General features: G+C 48.2%; 1 protein-coding gene across 1 annotated transcript; it reads left to right on the top strand.

Moving 5' to 3' along the window:
* Positions 1 to 14,219: 14,219 nt before the first annotated feature.
* AP5S1 (adaptor related protein complex 5 subunit sigma 1) lies at positions 14,220 to 17,997 on the top strand. Its single transcript, XM_033161194.1, has 2 exons — positions 14,220 to 14,416; positions 16,946 to 17,997. Exons 1-2 carry the CDS (start codon positions 14,244 to 14,246, stop codon positions 17,370 to 17,372), a joined length of 600 nt encoding a protein of 199 aa, XP_033017085.1. The 5' UTR covers positions 14,220 to 14,243; the 3' UTR covers positions 17,373 to 17,997.
* Positions 17,998 to 18,241: the final 244 nt, after the last annotated feature.

Below are 18,241 nucleotides of genomic sequence, written 5' to 3'. Positions count from 1 at the left end.
ATCTGGCCCCCAGGGCCTTAGGTTGCCTACCCCTGGTCCACAGGGCTAGTGCTTTTTTCTGGGGGGGGGGGGAAGCAGGGGTACGCATGCCCCTACGCATATTGTGAATCTGGCCTCGTTGAGGGGCAGTATTTCAATATGAGTAGGAAAATGAGGGTGCCCCCAAATATTTTTCTAGAAAAAAACCCACTGCGTGAGGCTGTCACTTTATTTGGGTTTGCTGTACTGGTTTCTTGATCCACTCAAGGGCTGTTTGCACTGCCCACATTGCTTAGAGTAGACCATGTAGGTTTATGTAGGACAGTCTCCTGCTTGGCCTGTCACCCTTCCACATCTCCCAAGGCGCTTGGCTTTGGATCTGTGCCCTCCTACCTACTTTTGCTACTGCCACGTTCACCCCCACAAAAAATAGCTGGCAGGGATAGGATGACTGCATGGGGGCTACCCCTCAAAGCTGTAGGAACACACACACACACACACACAAACCTTAATATTGTTGGGTCTGTGCATGTGGGATCCTAGCTTTCCTCCTAGAAATGATAAAAATTTTCATGAGGACTAGGAACCGTGGTGTCAGTGGGATTTGAAATCTAAGGCGTCTCTCTGCAAATAACATTTCTTTAGTCCAGTTCTGAGACCGCAGAGACATGAAAGAGGGTTGCCAGGTTCGAATCGGCTTCGAGGAGTAATGATATGTTTTGCCTTGGATGAATCTATGAATGTGGGTTTTAAGAGCAAATTTTGCACATTCTCCCGTGTTAAATGCACAGGCTAGCAAGCCTTAAACCTGGTGAAATGCAAGCTTGGCTTAGCTGGAGACTATTCAGTCAAAATACAGAAGGATAGCTTGCAGAAGCTATCCTGTATAGCTTGCAGAAGCTATCCTGTCCAAAGGCAGTGTTGTGCAGTGGTTAGAGTAGCTTCCTCAAACTCTGCCCTCCAGATGTTTTTGAGACTACAATTCCCATCATCCCTGACCACTGGTCCTGCTAGCTAGGGATCATGGGAGTTGTAGGCCTGTAACATCTGGAGGGCAGAGTTTGAGGAAGCCTGCACTAGGGCCTGGGGGTCCTGGGTTCGAATCCCCCCTCGCCCATGAAGCTCACTGAGCTATGAAGGCAATCAACAAACAAGCCCCCGTGAATTCGTGATGGTTCGAAAAGGCGCTGCTGTATTTTCCAAACAGCCTTAAAAAAATACAGTAAACTGCATTCGCAGGCAGCAGATCCCGACTGGCAGCGCTCGGTTAACTTTTAAACTTTAAAAGCAGGAATTAAACGGCCTCTTTCTTTGAAAGGCCAACACTGCGTCACGTTGCCGCCGCTGGCCTCCTTGGCATGCGTTTCCCTAACCTACAATCGACGGCTGCCAAGACGGGCAGAAGTTCACATGGCTCACGTTTTTGGGAAGCGGAAAGCCTATACCCACCCAGAACAGAACCACGTGCCCCAAGCCCTCCCCTTGCGCGATTCGCTGGCAGCATTTGGGGAAAATCCGCCGTGAGCTCTGCAAAAGTTGGGAATCCGTTCCAACACGTGCCTTGGAAGGGAGCCTGGTCACGTCAACTTTGAAAGTTTAAAATAAACTTTGTGGAACTCCTCTCTCTCTCTGCTCTAGCTAGCACAGCCTCCCCCAAAGCCGGTCAGAATGAAATTGCTTGCCCAGGTGTAAACCTCTTGGCTCCCGTGTGTCTGGAACAGGAGTAGGCAACCTAAGGCCCGTGGGCTGGATGAGGCCCAATCGCCTTCTCAATCCGGCCCGCGGACAGTCCGGGAATCGGCGTGTTTTTACATGAGTGCAATGTGTCCTTTTATTTAAAATGCATCTCTGGGTTATTTGTGGGGCCTGCCTGGTGTTTTTACATGAGTAGAATGTGTCCTTTTATTTAAAATGCATCTCTGGGTTATTTGTGGGGCCTGCCTGGTGTTTTTACATGAGTGCAATGTGTCCTTTTATTTAAAATGCATCTCTGGGTTATTTGTGGGGCATAGGAATTCGTTCATCCCCCCTCCAAAAAAAATACAGTCCGGCCCCCCCCCACATGGTCTGAGGGACAGTGGACCGGCCCCCTGCTGAAAAAGTTTGCTGACCCCAGGTCTGGAATATGGCCTCACTGTAGAAAGTTAAGGGCTGAATCCATTGTTCCTCTTGCGTGAACCCTAGAATAGCGCAGTTGGAAGAGACCCCCAAAGGACATCTAGTCCTATCCCCCAGCGACGTGGGAACCACAACTGAAGAATCCCTGAAGGATGGCCCCCCCCAACTGCTGCATGAGGCCCCAGAAGGAATCTACGGCCCTCAGACAGAGAAAAGTCTCCTGTCCTGGCCCTAACATTAGGCAGAGGGAATGAAGTAGCTGACTTGGGTATCAGGTGAAAGTTGCAAATTGCTCATTATTTAATGTACTGCTGCTGTATTTTTACTGCTAGGGGAAGAGAGAGAGAGAGAGAGATGCTCCCTTTTTTTGCTTGGCCTCAGGCCACCAAATGTCTTGGGCGCCCGCTCTGGTTTTGAAAGCCGACACTCCTTTTGGACACACCTGGTGCGAGTGTCAGGATCCTGCCAGGCTTGTTCTGCTTTAAAATGTTAGATCATCTGTCCCTGTACGTAAATCGAAGAGGCCTTAAGCAAGGGGTTTCACTCACCGCTTTTGTCTGGCTGAGGCGCAGGAGGGGGGGGGGGCAGAGACCCTTTGCCAACCTGCGCCATTTGCAAAGAAAATAAAAACGCAGACAGCGGCACGTGCCGTCTGACCGTCTCCCAAGCTGGCGCCCTCCTGGCGGGAGTTGCAGAAGGGCAAAACATCTGGAGGGCGCCAGATGACAATCGGCGGACTTGTGCAACCTCTGAATGAGTCACACGCTGCTTCTCCGACGGTTTTTCCATTCATGAGAGGGAGGAGTGCCTGGAATGCAGGCGTGTCTGGAGCTACGAACGGAGAAGGGTGTGGGGCCTTCTGGGCTTCAATGGAGGCCCCACCACTGCCTTCAACCCTTCTGGTTTGGAGGCAGATGCATGTGTGGTCTATGCCCTGCCCAAGCCAAATGGTTAGGTATTAGCCTGTCTCGGCAGACATTTCCACCTCGCATGCAAAGAAATATTTGTGTCCCCCCACACAAACCTGAAATGGTTTGATTTGGAAATGGAAGTCTGGTTTCTTCCTGGGGAGGTGAGGGCATACAATGTCTGCGTGTCTCTGGGTGTGCATTTTTAAAGTTTACACTTTGGAACCTAGGTGAATGGCAGCTAACAGATTGAGGTTGAATCCTAACAAGACAGAAGTACTGTTTTGGGGGGACAGGGGGCGGGCGGGTGTGGGGGACTCCCTGGTCCTGAATGGGGTAACTGTGCCCCTTAAGGAGCAGGTGCGCAGCCTGGGAGTCATTTTGGACTCACAGCTGTCCATGGAGGCACAGGTCAATTCTGTGTCCAGGGCAGCTGTTTATCAGCTCCATCTGGTATGCAGGCTGAGACCCTCCCTGCCCACAGACTGTCTCGCCAGAGTGGTGCATGCTCTGGTTATCTCCCACTTGGACTACTGCAATGCGCTCTACGTGGGGCTACCTTTGAAGGTGACCTGGAAACTACAACTAATCCAGAATGCAGCACCCAGACTGGTGACCTGGAGTGGCTTCCGTGACCATATCACACTGGTCCTGAAAGACCTACATTGGCTCTCAGTACATTTCCGAGCACAATTCAAAGTGTTGGTGCTGACCTTTAAAGGCCTAAACGGCCTCGGTCCTGTATACCCGAAGGAGCGTCTCCACCCCCATCGTTCTGCCCGGACACTGAGATCCAACGCCAAGGGCCTTCTGGCAGTTCCCTCGCTGCCAGAAGTGAGGTTACAGGGAACCAGGCGGAGGGCCTTCTTGGTAGTGGCACCCCCTCCCCGGTGGAACGCCCTCCCATCAGATGTCAAGGAAATAAACAACTATCTGACTTTTAGAAGACATCTGAAGGCAGCCCTGTTTCGGGAAGTTTTAAATGTCTGATGTTTTATAGTATTTTTAATATGTTGTAGGTAGCAGCCCAGAGTAGCTAGGGAAAATGATCCAGATGTGCGGTGCGGGGATTCGGTGCTGGAGCTTCCCGTGTGTAAGTCTAGGCCACCTACACACGGGATACCAGTTGCCGGGGGATCTGCGGCCAGCGTTCCACATGCGTATTGGCACGGGCGCCGGCCAAGCCTCAAAGTCTGAAGGTGTGTGAGTAAGTCGGAAATGAATAGATGCCTCCAAACTAAACTTGAAATGACTTGCGACCTCCTGTACTGTTACCAAAGCAAAGGCGACTAAACTAAAGGCAAAGTTAAAGCCCTAACGTTTTTTAAATTAAATCAAAACCTTTTCCCCAATAAAGACAGACACCAATGTTTCTTTTATGGCTTTGGCTGACCCGCATAGGCTCTTACACTGACTTTGACCTACCGCTATTCTAAGAGTCCCTAAACTAAAAGTCCCTGCGCCGCCAAATCTTCCACGATGCTAAGGCTAACTAAAACTATACCCAGTTACAGGTGGGTAGCCGTGTTGGTCTGCCATAGTCGAAACAAAATAGGAAATTCTTTCCAGTAGCACCTTAGAGACCAACTGAGTTTGTTCTTGGTATGAAGTGTGCATGCACACGAAAGCTCATACCAAGAACAAACTCAGTTGGTCTCTAAGGTGCTACTGGAAAGAATTTCCTATTTTGTAAAATTATACCGCCAAATCTTCCGCAATCTAAACCTATGCTAGGTCTAAAGGCTATCTAACCTTTACCGCCAAATCTTCCACGAGCTAGACCCTAACTAAAGCTACGCGCACTTCCAACCCATCCAACCCTCAGCCCCTAAAACCCTTAAACTAAACTGAACTTAACCCAACTAAACATAACCCAAAATAACATAAGACTAACATGCCTAAGCGGGGAGCCGCAGCCTTTTATTGATAACCAAGTGTGACATCATAACCAATATATTTACCAATAGGAACGCTGTTGCTGCCCCCCAAAAAGGCGGGAAGCAGAATAAACGACCATTGATAACTTTGAAAACCTCTGGAACTACAATTTTAGGCAGAGTGATCTCAGTGGCAAAATGCCTACTGAGTCTTACTTTTACTTTCACTTTTGTGGGGAAGTACACATAAAATAGTGCTTAAATAATCATTAAATTAAACAAATAACCGCGGGTTCAAAGGAACCCACGAAGTGTATTCCCACAGGGCGGGGTATAAATAATAAATTATTATTCTTATTATGAATATGTGTGTGTGTGATGAATAGGGCCTTAGAAATGGGCCTTCCAGAGAAATGTAGCCAGACAATCTGTGCTTTCACCGGAAGGCAACAGGTGAGAGATACCCAGGAAGCTGCCACCATTGGTCCACCTTGCTGTCTTGTCTACACAGGCTGGCAGCAGCTCTGCAAGATTTCAGGGTCGCTTTCTCAGCTCCGTCTGCAGGTGTCTGGAATTAAATCGTCGGACCTGCTGCCTGTTCCCATTAGAGAGAATCTGTGATGGGAGAAGCTGGACCTGTTGGAACAGATTCTCATGCCATAGTTAAGGCACTTGGTCCCCATCTTAAAGAAGAAGGAGATAATAGCAGTGTGATTCCGGGGGTACTTAGGGTTCATGGTGTAAAACCATAGTTTTAATTCTATTCATGTGTGATTGTTTTTAGCTGTTATTATTTTATCTGTCAACAGTGTGATGCAGCAGCTAAAAAAGCCAATGCAATTCTGGGCTGCATCAATAGGAGTATAGCATCTAGATCAAGGGAGGTAATAGTACCACTATATTCTGCTCTGGTCAGACCTCACCTGGAATACTGTGTCCAGTTCTGGGCACCACAGTTCAAGAAGGATACTGACAAGCTGGAACGTGTCCAGAGGAGGGCAACCAAAATGGTCAAAGGCCTGGAAATGATGCCTTATGAGGAACGGCTTAGGGAGCTGGGTATGTTTAGCCTGGAGAAGAGAAGGTTAAGGGGTGGTATGATAGCCATGTTCAAATATATCAAAGGATGTCATATAGAGGAGGGAGAAAGGTTGTTTTTCTGCTGCTCCAGAGAAGCGTACACGGGGCAATGGATTCAAACTGCAAGAAAGAAGATTCCACCTAAACATTAGGAAGAACTTCTTGACAGTAAGAGCTGTTGGACAGTGGGATTTGCTACCAAGGAGTGTGGTGGAGTCTCCTTCTTTGGAGGTCTTTAAGCGGAGGCTTGACAGCCATCTGTCAGGAATGCTTTGATGGTGTTTCCTGCTTGGCAGGGGGTTGGACTGGATGGCCCTTGGGGTCTCTTCCAACTCTATGATTCTATGATTCTATGTTCTGTATGCTGCCTTGAGTCCCTGTTGGGGCAAAAGTCAGGGCATAAATAAATATAACAAGAAGCCTGGATAGCTCAATGGGATAGTGCATGGCACTGATAACACCAAGGTTTCAGGTTCGATCCCCATATGGGACAGCTGTATATTCCTGCATTGCAGGGGGCTGGACTAGATGATCCTCAGGGTCCCTTCCAATTCTATGATTCTACAACTGTTAGTGTACAAGCCTTTAGCAACTTGGGGCCAGTTTACCTGTGAGTTCGCCTTACCCCAGATACGACCACTTGGCTGCTTTGATCATCAGAACTGGACCTGTCACTGGTGCCGCCTAATACCTGCCCCACGTTGGTAAGAACTCGACTGTTGGCCTACACTTTGGAACTCCCTGCCGATTGAGATCAGGCAGGCACCTTCATTCACCACACCCTTGAAAACGTTTTTGATTACACAAACCCAGGGCTTTTTTCCCCCCAGCCGGAGCTCAGCTCCAGCACCTCTCAGGTAGGCGCCCTTGCCGTTCTAAAAGAAGAAGGCAGGAGGACATGGTGAGCTCCGGAACTTTTTTTTCTAGGAAAATAGCACTGGGCAAACCAACCCAGTTGGCTAGAATGCTGGTGTGTGTCTCAGTTCATGGCTGGTTTTCATCTTTTTGATCGTTTTATTTTTTTAAACAAATAATTGCGTTGTAGTAAACTGCTTTGGGTTTGTTTCCTTTTGGCAATCAAGTGGCGTATACATTTTAGGAAATAATAAATGTGTGTGTTTGTGACCTCTCTCTCTCTCTCTCTCTCTATATATATATATATATACATACACATATGCACAAAACACCAACGAGCAGTAAGCAAAAAAACCAACGACAGCGCCAGCAACAAGCATGGTCGTACAAAATAAGGATGTTGCTTTGCAGTGGGGGGATGTTTGGGTTTAAATAATGGCTGTTTTTGGAGGGCAACGAGCCACGTGTGAGGCTGAGGGAAACTCTCTCACGTGGCCCTGCAATGTGAATTTGGCCGACTTCTGCAGAAGTACGTCGAGGAGGGCAGGCCCTTCCTGCTCAGCTTTAGATCTCGGGCTTCCGGACTCTGTGCCAAGTCTTCCCGGAATTGTGAATCACTGTTATGCTAAGCCACCGCACTTGGTCCTGAAACCTCGCACATGGGACCTTCCTTCATGTGACTGGAGAGAGGCCCTTTCCCTCCGTCCCACGCTGGAGAACACAGGATCCCCTCTAAAATCACAAATCCCATCCTGCAAAGGCTTCGGATCTCTCTGTCCTGTGGTTGGTATTCCCCCCCCCCCCCGGCCACTTGGCACGATTTTATTTCATGACGGGTTAAGAGGTGTGTGGCAGACGAGTCCCAATGGTTTGGGTTCTGTAATTTAACTGGAGTCAGGTTTATTACAGTGGAGAGAACAGGTCAGAATTCATTTGCAAATACACACAGCGACAAGCTTGAGAAATACTGTTTCTGCACATGTTGTTGCCTGGCCATTCTTTCTCCTGAGGCCAGCGCCGAAAATAAAATGTTTATTATTCACTTTTTTGCCGAGGTGCAAACCACACTCAGTCCCCAGGATTTCAAGCAGGAGGCCTTGGAAAGAACACCGGCCCCAAATAACGGAGAATTCAAAAATGGGAAAGCCTGTGGAGGGAGTAAATATTCAGTGAAGGAATGGCAACAGCGAAGGGTGATGGGGGCATGGCAGGCGATGTTTCAGAAGACACAAACAAGAGAAAGAAGCAGGGTTGCCAACTTTTTTTCTTTTTAAAAAAACTCCATTCTGTTCTTTTTGCACACAAATCTGTCCTTACCACCAGCAGTTGGCAAACCTGCAAAATGGGTTCAAAGGGGCTACAATCTTGATATGGAGCGGAATTCGTTCCTTAAGATGGGGACTGGAGGGAACCTCTTTTGATAAACCAGCCTAGGATTGGCCCTCATCTCTTGCCGTCTTCACCGTTTTCAGGACGCCTTGAGTCAACCCCTCTCCATCCCCTCCATCTCGCCTGCAAAATTTTGGGAGATAAAGAAAGAGCAACTCCCTCCCTCCCCCCCCTCGATAATTAAGTACATTTCACCTCCCCCCTTTTGCACCATACGGTGGTTCTCCCTCACAACAACCCTGCGAGGTAGACTCTGCCAGGAGATCAAGCGTCCTGCAAAGCAACTTCATGTGTTAGCGGGAACCCAGGGTCCCCACACTGTCCCAGTCCAACACTCTAACCACTACACCATGCTTCCTCCTGTCCCCCCCACCCCCGAGGACTTTCTCCTAGTGGCCAAGGATGCGTAATTGCTGACCCCCTGAGAAAACCAAAGTCTTCTTTTGCACAGTCCTTAAAATAAACCTCTCTGGAAACTGCCAGGAGTTAGCTGAGAAGCGCAAGAAGGGTTAAGGAGAGGCAAGCTGCACCCTCCCTGGTTTGGCTCCCTAATCTGAAGGGGAGGAGCTGGACTTGGGAGTCTTGGCCCACAGGCAAGGAGAAGCGTGGGAAGCGAACCGAGGGAGTGTCTGAAAATTCACAACTTTCAAGCCTGGTCTTGCTTTTCTGCTTTGAGCCTCCTCTTGCAGCGGCAGCACACACAGAGGCATTTATTCGGGAGGGGAACTTTGACAACAGGCAAATGGAAAGGAAGGCCACCTTCCACAACTGCTCCTGTGCTGGATAGGGGGATGAGTTCAAAGAACCCTTGCAATTTCCTAGTTTCCGCTGCTTTGGTTTTTGCAGCCTTTCGGGGAATGGTGTTGCAAAACAGGCAGGCTTCCATCATAGCATAAGAGATGCAGGGGATATTGTTGTTGTTGTTGTTGTTGTTGTTATTATTATTATTATTATTAAGAAAAAGTTGCTTTTGTGTGTGTGTGTGTGTGTGTGTGTGTGTGTGTGTGCAAAAGCATTCACTTATTTTTGCTTCTGCATCATCACCCTGTTGACTCATATTAAGATGGGCCCTCTTTGGCCTGATCCAGCTACAGGGCTCTTTGCATATCCTTATCTAACGTTTATCAGAGTAGAGTAGGCCCATTGAAATCAATGGGTATGACAAGCTTTGGGCCCAGTAATTTCAGCAGGTCTATTTTGAATGGAACTTAATATGAACTAAAGATTGAAGCTTTTATAGAAGTATAGTGTTCTGGAATGCTTACGGCCTGAGTTATAACGTTTTCTTGTTTTTTGCCAAATCAAGTTGGACGGTGTCCCCATCTAGTGATTCCTGCAATGCAGGAATCACAGCTATGCTGTATATATATAATCACAGCAAAAAAACAAAAAAAACAACAAAAAAAACACCTGTAACAGGAGGAGACTGAATAAGAAAGTTTAGGAAGCAGCCCTATGTACTAAATTACTTGAATATATAAGGGGTTAAGAGATGGAAGACAACTAAAACCCAAATTTGAAACCAAGTGCGGGTATACTACGAATTTTAATTGTTTAATATGAATTTAGTGGATTGCAATGAATGTATTTTACTTCTCTCTATTCTACTTTTTGGTGTTGTTGGCTCTCCGTTTGAAGTTTCAAATCATGCTGGATTTAGGACTGTGGCAGATTGTAAAGTTACAGGTAGGTTGCTGTGTTGGTCTGCCACAGTCAAAACAAAATAAAAAATAAAAAATAAAAAAATCCTTCCAGTAGCACCTTAGAGACCAACTAAGTTTGTTCTTGGTATGAGTATACCAAGAACAAACTTAGCTGGTCTCTAAGGTGCTACTGGAAGGATTTTTTGATTTTTGATTTTGTTTTGCAGATTGTAAACCCAGTCTTGGAGCTCCCCCTGCTGGCTGACAACTGACAATGTTGTTCTGTCCTTTGCAAATAGGGTCACATCCACACCAAAGCTTTAAAGCGCACGGTTTCTACCCAAAAGATCCTGGGAACTGCAGTTTGCTAAGGGTGCTGGGAATTGTGGCTTTCTGAAGGGCAGACTGCAGTTCCCAGGCTTCTTTGCGAGAAGCCATGCGCTTTATGTGTGTTCAGTGTGTGGTGTGTGGATGTGACCTGGGTCATTTAGATCTCACAAATGAGTTAGAATAATAGAATGGTCGAGTTGGAAGGGACCCTGAGGATCATCTAGGCCGGGGGTCTGCAACCTGCGGCTCCAGAGCCGCATGCGGCTCTTTTACACCTTTGCCGCGGCTCCGGGGCGGATACGCCTGTCCACTTCTCCAGCTGGCCAGCGGCCCGCCCTCCGGAGGCTGAGGGTGCTGCTGCTGTGCTGCTCTGCTCATGCGTCGTGCCTCGTTTCTGCCAGCGCAGGCGCAGCAGCAGACAGCAGCAGTTTCCCTCCAGAGGTGTGGCTGCTGCTACTGGTGTGGAGCTGCTGCTGGCTGCTGCATCGAGGCGACGAGGTAGGCAGCTGTGGGCTGGGCCAGGGGCGGCGGGTGGTGGGTGAGGGGGGAAGCCCTCCTTTTAAAAATGGTCGAGGAAGCTGCGCCTGTTTCCCTGCCGCTGCCTCCTTCACTCCTGGTTCTGCTTGCAGCCTCAGACCGCGCTCTCGCGGGCGCGCGTCTCTCTCCGCCCCGTAGCAAGGCCGGGACTCACCCTTGCCCGGGACCCGCGTCTCAGGAGCCAATGGGTGCATGTGTTGCGAGGGGGCTTGGAGGCTCCTAGGAGCCCGAGCACGCACAGCAGGGACGTGGCTGCTTAAAAAGGCTGCATGGAGGAAAAGGTAGTTGTGCGTTCTTCCGCAGCAGCGCCGAGCGGAGCCGCCACCGGACCTCACCAGGCAAGGTTAGTCACGTCGCCCCCGCCTTCCAGGGCTCAAAGCTGGGCTGGCTGGGCAGAAACCACCGTCGAGCTCTCTGCCTGCCATGGGCGGGGGGCTTTGCAACCCCCCAACGAGTCCCTTGGGGTGGGGGACTGGGACTGGGGAGGGGGAGTCCTCTGCCGCTGCTTCCTCAGGTGTGTTGCTTAGGCTGCCGGGCGGAGCGCGGGAGCGCAAGTTGGCCGCCTGCGCCGCGCCCTCCGGCTGTGGCCTCTCCAAACGCGCGGCGCAAAGAGTGGCGCCTTGGCTTTGCCCCGGTTTGGTTGGGCAGCCTGTGGCTGGAGGAGATCCGGGGGATTCCTCCTCGGCGGCTGAAAGAGGGGCTTGTTCTCCGGCGCTTTCTTTTCTCCCAGTTCTAGGTCACTCGACCCACAATAGCACTTCTTTAGTCTCCTTGCCGCACACGCTCTGGCAACTTTTCAGGCTCCGGCTTAAAAACTGGGAAAGCTTTCTCTCGCTTCCTTCCCCCCTCCCCCTCTCATTTCCTTCCCCCCTTCCCCTCCGATGCTGCTCTCCAACCACCTACCTGCTTGTCACAAGTTTTGACCCCCCCCCACTCCTTGGAAGGGTTTCATTATTGGAGCTGAGCTTGTCCCCTGCTGAGGTAAATGACTTATTGCTCTGCTTCGACCGGGGTGGGTGGGTGGGCTGGTAAAGAAAACCAAACCTGAGTAACTTATGCAGAGGCAGAATTTACTAGGTGGGGGAGAAGCCCCTGTCGTGACTTCCAGGTGTTTGGAAGCACGGACAGCCCACCAAAAAGAAAACTTGTGAAAATGCTTCCTTCGCGAGGGCAAGGAGCAATAGGGGTGGAGATGGGCCGAAAGTCCAAAGGAAATGATTTCTTGAAGGGGGAGGATGTACTACGGGAGGCAGAATAAAGGGCTGGTTCTCACAGAGACATGGGTAGGAGAATGACGCCCCAAAAGGTTGCAGTTTTTCCTCTGTCCTGAGTGTGTGTTAGGGGAGCCTTGACAAAGCACTTGTTGGCGTGGAAGAGAGGAGTCCTAACTTGGATCTGTGTTCATGTGCTAAATCTATCGCCATTGTCATTAAGGGGGCAGGGAACTCCCCTAAAAAGGTTTGAACACTATGAACTACTACAGCCACCTGTGTGCAAGTCAGCACAAACATCACAGGCTTCTCTGGTGCAATTCTGTGCTTTATTTAGCAAGAGAGGAGGTTGGAAGAGGTGAGCATAGCCTCTGGTCTGGAATATTAAGGGTAAAAGACACTAAGATTATTGTAAAAGCCAGCAGTCTTCAATTAGCCATGGGACAAACATTTAACACAAGTGTGCAGTTGAGGACTCATTTTTTAAAAAAACAACAACAAATCAAATATTTGTATGCTGTTGCAACCCACCTTGGATCAGGCTGTGACCTGGTAGTGGTCCCCAGGTTGGATAAAAATGAATGATTTAAAAAAAATAAATGGATTTTTTTTATTTAAATCGGATTTTTTTTATTTAAATCGGATTTTTAAAATTTAAATCGGATTTTTTAAAATAAAATGCAGTGTTATATTTGTTTTAAATGTCGCAGTGGTTTTGCGGCTCCCAGTTTCTTTTTTTCCCTTCAGAAACGGGTCCAAGTGGCTCTTTTTGTCTTAAAGGTTGCAGACCCCTGATCTAGGCAAACCCCCTGCAATGCAGGAATCTCAACACACGGTCTCCCATCCACTTTGAAAACATACAGGACCCTGCTTAGCTTTGCAAATGTGCTAGCAGTTTTATTGCTGGGTGCTGGGGGTCATTTAGATATCATAAACCAGTTGCTGGCTGCAGAGCTTTTTTTTTTTAATTAAAAAAATATTATTTATCAGATTACCTCCCTCCCTGACGGGTAAATTTTGATTAAAGCAGGAGAGAGAGGGAAAAGCTGGGATTTGGATGACTCTAAGCCATCTAGGTCAGGGGAGGGTCTCCTGCTGCTCCTGCAGACCTATTCCCTTGCAGGAATTCATTTTGGGGAGGAATTTACTTAAAAATGCATCCAAAACCCACCAAAAGCTTTGAAAACGAAAAGATCAAAGGCAGGCATAGGCAAACCCGGCCTTGCAGATGTTTTCCGACTACAATTCCCATCATCCCTGAGCAATGGGCCTGTTAGCTAGGGATGATGGGAGTTGTAGTCCCGAAACATCTGGAGGGCCGAGTTTGCCTATGGCTGATCGAAGGGCTCAAACACAAAGGACTAGCCAATCGTTGGAGGGCGCAGCCTTGTCTTTCAGAACCGCGGCCAATCAGCGCCTCCTCCCTCTGGGAGACTTTCCCCGCCTCCCGGGTCTTAAGCCTCCCCTTTCCTCCTATTGGCCAAGTGCCTGCCACTCGCACTTGGGAGACGCTCACCGCTCTATGAATCCGGAAATTGTGAAGCCGCGACTCCTTTAGCCCTTTAGCCAATCGTAGTAAAGAATAACAGGCAGGCGCATGCGCATGTAGCGAAAGGAAGCGGCAGTCAGGCCCGGCGGCGAGCTTTGTGCCACGAAACTACATCTCCCAGCGTGCATTGCGGAACGTTCCGGCGGGCAGCTGCGCCCACTTTTAACCCGCGCGGCACGCTGGGAAATGTAGTTTCTCCGATTCCTCCCCTTAGAAGCAGCTGTTTTGCAGCTTCGCCTTCGCTTCTCGGAGGGTCTGGGAGCCTCTGGCCGCTGCCGCCGGAGAGACGGGTGAGTGGGGGCGGGGGGGGGCCTTCGGTGGGGGCCTGGCAATGCTCCAGTGGCAGAAAGTTCCGCGGGCGGCTCTTCGCAGGGAGAGACAGTGCCGCTCAGTGGTTAGAGCTGGGAGGGAGCGGGGTCTAGTTCTGCAATGAAGGGATCTCAGCTAAGGAATTCCCAGCAGATGGCCGCCCAGCCTCTGCCTCTGAACCTGGAGAAGAAAAGGTGCCCTGTCAGTGGATATTTAGCCAAGGTTGCTGCAACAAACCTCCTAGCTCAGAGGCAAATTCATGGAGCATAGGGCTATGACTGGAATCATAGAGTTGGAAGGAACCCGAGGGTCATCTAGTCCAACCCCCTGCCATGCAGAAATCTTTTCCCCCCAATGTAGGACTCGAACCCACGACCCTGAGATTTAAGAGTCTCCTGCTCTACCGACTGAGCTATCCTGTGTTCTCTCCCGCCCTGTGCAGCGCCCATCCTCCTGCCATGGTCCACGCCTTCTTCATCCAGACGTTACGCTGCCGACCCGGGGAAGAGGCAGGCTGCTGCCGAGTGCTCTATTCCAGGGTCTTCGGCCCTGAAGGGTTGGAAGATGCTGGGCCCCAGGATCGCGAGAAGGGGCGGCTGCGCGAGAAGGAGCAGATCCTGGCCGTCGCCAGGTAACACAACCCGCATGCTGCGCTCTGGAAGTGTGTACGTGATTCTGACCTAACTTAGTCTCCTAGAGCAGTGTTTTTCAACCACTGTTCCTGGTGTGCCATGGGTAAAATTGAAAAATTACTTTATATATAGTCAATATAGGCACAGAGTTAATTTTTTTAACATTTTCTAATGGTGGTGTGCCTCGTGATTTTTTTCATGAAACAAGTGTGCCTTTGCCCAAAAAAGGTTGAAAAACACTGTCCTAGAGGAAAATGTACAGCAGGAGGCTTCGTTTGGTCAGAATGGAATATACACTCCCAGAATTAATGTTAAATACGTCACTTCTGGGATTTTAAGACTCGTTTACACATGTAGTGTCTGGAACCAAAGGGGAGCGTTGGTTGAACAGGTGTGGGAACCCCCCCCCCAGCTCTCAAACCCCCCCCCCCCAATCTACAGTGGTACCTCGGTTCTCAAACGCCTTGGTTCCCAAGCGCTGAAAACCCAGAAGTAAGTGTTCCAGTTTTCGAACAATTTTCGGAAGCCGAACATCCGATGTGGCTGTCGGCTATTGTTTCCAGGACGCCTGCACCAATCAGAAGCTGTGCCTTGGTTTTCGAACATTTCGGAAGTAGCAAACGGACTTCCGGAACGGATTAAGTTTGGTGCTTTTGTTTTTGCTATTGATTTTGCACTTTTGTTTTTGAGGCCTTTTCGGTTAATTTGTTTTTGTGACTGTGTGGAACCCAGTTCAGCTACTGATTGTTTGATTGATTGATTGCGTGGCTGTGGAAATGGATAAAAGCCCCCCATCCAAACAATGACTATCATCAGCGCAGGTAAGAAAAAAAAATAATTTTAATTTTTACCATCTACAATACTGTCTTATTTATTTTATAGTACAGTACATTGGTTATTGCTTTCATGGATCAATAGGCTCGTTAGATAGTAAAATTCGAGTTAAATTGCTGTTTTAGGGGTTGTTTTTTTTTTTTAAAAAAACATCTGGAACGGATTGATCTGTTTTGCATTACTTTCCTTTTTTTAAAAAAATAAATTTTATTGATGTTGTAAGATTTATAACCAAGATGATATCATAAAACATTTAAACATAAGATAATTTTAGAAAGAAAAGAAAAAGAGAAAGAACAACAAGTTCTTACATTCTTAAATTATTTTCACATTATTTGGGTGACTTCCCTCGGTCACCCCAGTTGAATTTCATAATCATATCATTGTCATGCAGTTACATTATATCAATAACTTAACCATTAAAATAAAAAAAATATTTTAATTTTTAAATTGGTATCTGAAGATGTGTGCATGCACACGAAAGCTCATACCAAGAACAAACTTAGTTGGTCTCTAAGGTGCTACTGGAAGGAATTTTTTTATTTTTTATTTTGTTTTGACTATGGCGGAGCAACATGGCCACCTACCTGTAACTTAACCATTAAACTTCATAACAACATCTTGAACCTAAATCTTAAAAAGAAAAATAGTGAAAACCTATAGCTAATTCCTAAGGCAACACTAAATACTACAATACTTACTCAAATAAATTTAAAATTTCTTCCAGTCTTCTTCAGTCAACTCTTCTCCCTGGTCGCGGAGTCAGTTTTGCCTCGGCTTTGGAGCGCTTTGGTTTTGGAACGGACTTCCAGAACGTATTAAGTTTGAGAACCAAGGTGCCACTGGTAGTGGTTTGTTGGTTTCCCACACTGTTCAACCAACAGGATGCTGGACAAGATGGGCCATTGGCCTGACCCAGCACTGCTCTTTTTTTGGGTGGGTGGGGGGGGACTCAATTTCTGTCTCTTTATTGTTTAAAATCACACAAATAAACACACACATCACATATATTTACATCTTCAAACATAACTACTTGCCTACTTAAACATCAGACATAAATGCTTACATACATAACAACTATCCACACTTGTACTAACACCTTCTCAAACCTCCAATTATCCTCTCTGCATTTCATGATATTATATTGACTTAATGTGCAGTTGTAATTTCCTTTTATTATTCATATTTTTCTTCTTTCAATTTCTATTTGCTTATTCAAAGGTTCAATCTGGGTCTGCTGTTAGGATTCCATTTATACCACTACCTAATAAAGATTCCTTAAATATCCTCCATTCTTTCCATACTTCCTGCATCATCTGTCTTCTTATTTTACCCGTTGTTTTAGCTAATTGCAAATATTCTAACATTAAGTTTTGCCAGTCTGCTATTGTTGGCACAGCCTTGTTTTTCCAGTTTCTAGCCACAAGCATTCTTGCTGCTGTTGTGCCGTACATACATAATACTCTTTTTGTTTTTTCAATTTCTTCTGGCAAGATACTTAATAGGAACATTTCTGGTCTTTTTTTAAATGTACATTTTATCAATTTTTTGAGCTCTTCATATATCCAGCACTGCTCTTTTGATGCACACTGTTTTTCTGCGTCTCCCTCCCCGCTGCCACCTTCGCAAGCTCCTCCATGGGAGGAAAGCTCCCTACGATAAACTTCAAATCTCCTCTTCCTCTCCGTTTGCAGGCAAGTGGAGTCAGCCTGCAAACTCCACCAGCGGGCTTCCGGGAAGCCTCACTCCGAGCACCTAGCCCAACTCCCCGACGAACCCGTTTCTCTCCACGATGCCCCGTTGGGGGTCTTCCGCCTCCCCGTGGGGGACCCCTTCTCTGAGGATAAGACCGTTCTGTGGGTGGGCATCCAGTGCCTGGGCTTCGCTCTGGTCTGCGACCCCCATGAGAACCTGCTGCTGGCCGAGAGCACCTTGAAGCACCTTGCCAAGACCCTCGCCGACCACCTCAAGCTGCTGAGCTCAGGGAGCGACGTCGTCCTCAAGGCCGACAGGACGGAGGTCGTCCTCCACAAGTTCCTGCCGCACGGGCAGCTGCTCTTCCTGAACGACCAGTTTGCGCTGGGCCTGGAGAGAGAGGCGAGCGCGGCTCTCGGCAAATGAAAGGTCTCCAAAGGGATGGAGGCTTGGACGGCCGTGGGCAGCTGTGGGTGGGTCAGCTGGTTTGCTGCATGCTGTGTACGCCAGCCTTGACCTGCCTGCAGCCCCTCCGAGCGCTCGGGACTACAGTTCCCATCATCCACTGCCAGCACAGGACGATGGGATTTGTAGTCCCAAGCACCCAGAGGGGCTGCAGGTGGGTGAAATCTGCTCTGTGCGACAGCAACATCACACGGCACACTGCATGGTGGGGAAGAAACAGGAGGAGGAAGAGGAGATGGGGAACCGGAGACCCGCTTCTCTGCCACAAAACTCGAGTCCTGATTTCCCCTCTGCTCCCTTGAAACAGGCCCCGACTGGTGAAATTGATAGGAGAAATTGATAGGAGACTTGCTGTTGTAATTGCCTCGAATAATAAAGCATAGCTGTGGTTTTTCAGTGTTCAAAGCATATGGCATAAATCAGGGATGGAGAACCATCAGGTCTTGGGGCTGGGGTACAAAATCTTACTACAGGTGGAGGTATGTGTTCTCCGATAAATCTGGGCATTACATCTATGCCCCAGAGACCTCGATATCTGTCTACCTTATCGGTTGCGTCGCACAGATTCGCATTTGTTAGAGCCAGATTTAATGTGTTCCCCTCAAATGTTCTGAGCAATAGATTTTCTAATGGTAAAACCTCTGTTTTATGCGCATGTGATAACAAATCAATAGAATCCCTTTACCATATCTTGTTAAATTGCCTTTTATACATTGTTCCCCGATCAAGGATTCTGAGTTCGATCATTCTGGAAATTGTTGCTAAACCACCTGAATTGCATCTAGCTTATCTTCTCCAGGACATCGACTCTTATAGAACATTACAGGTTG

The sequence above is a fragment of the Lacerta agilis genome, chromosome 9, assembly GCF_009819535.1.
Source record: "Lacerta agilis isolate rLacAgi1 chromosome 9, rLacAgi1.pri, whole genome shotgun sequence".
NCBI lineage: Eukaryota > Metazoa > Chordata > Lepidosauria > Squamata > Lacertidae > Lacerta > Lacerta agilis.
Note: the sequence above shows the minus strand (reverse complement) of the source record. Positions and strands in the feature narration are given on the sequence as shown.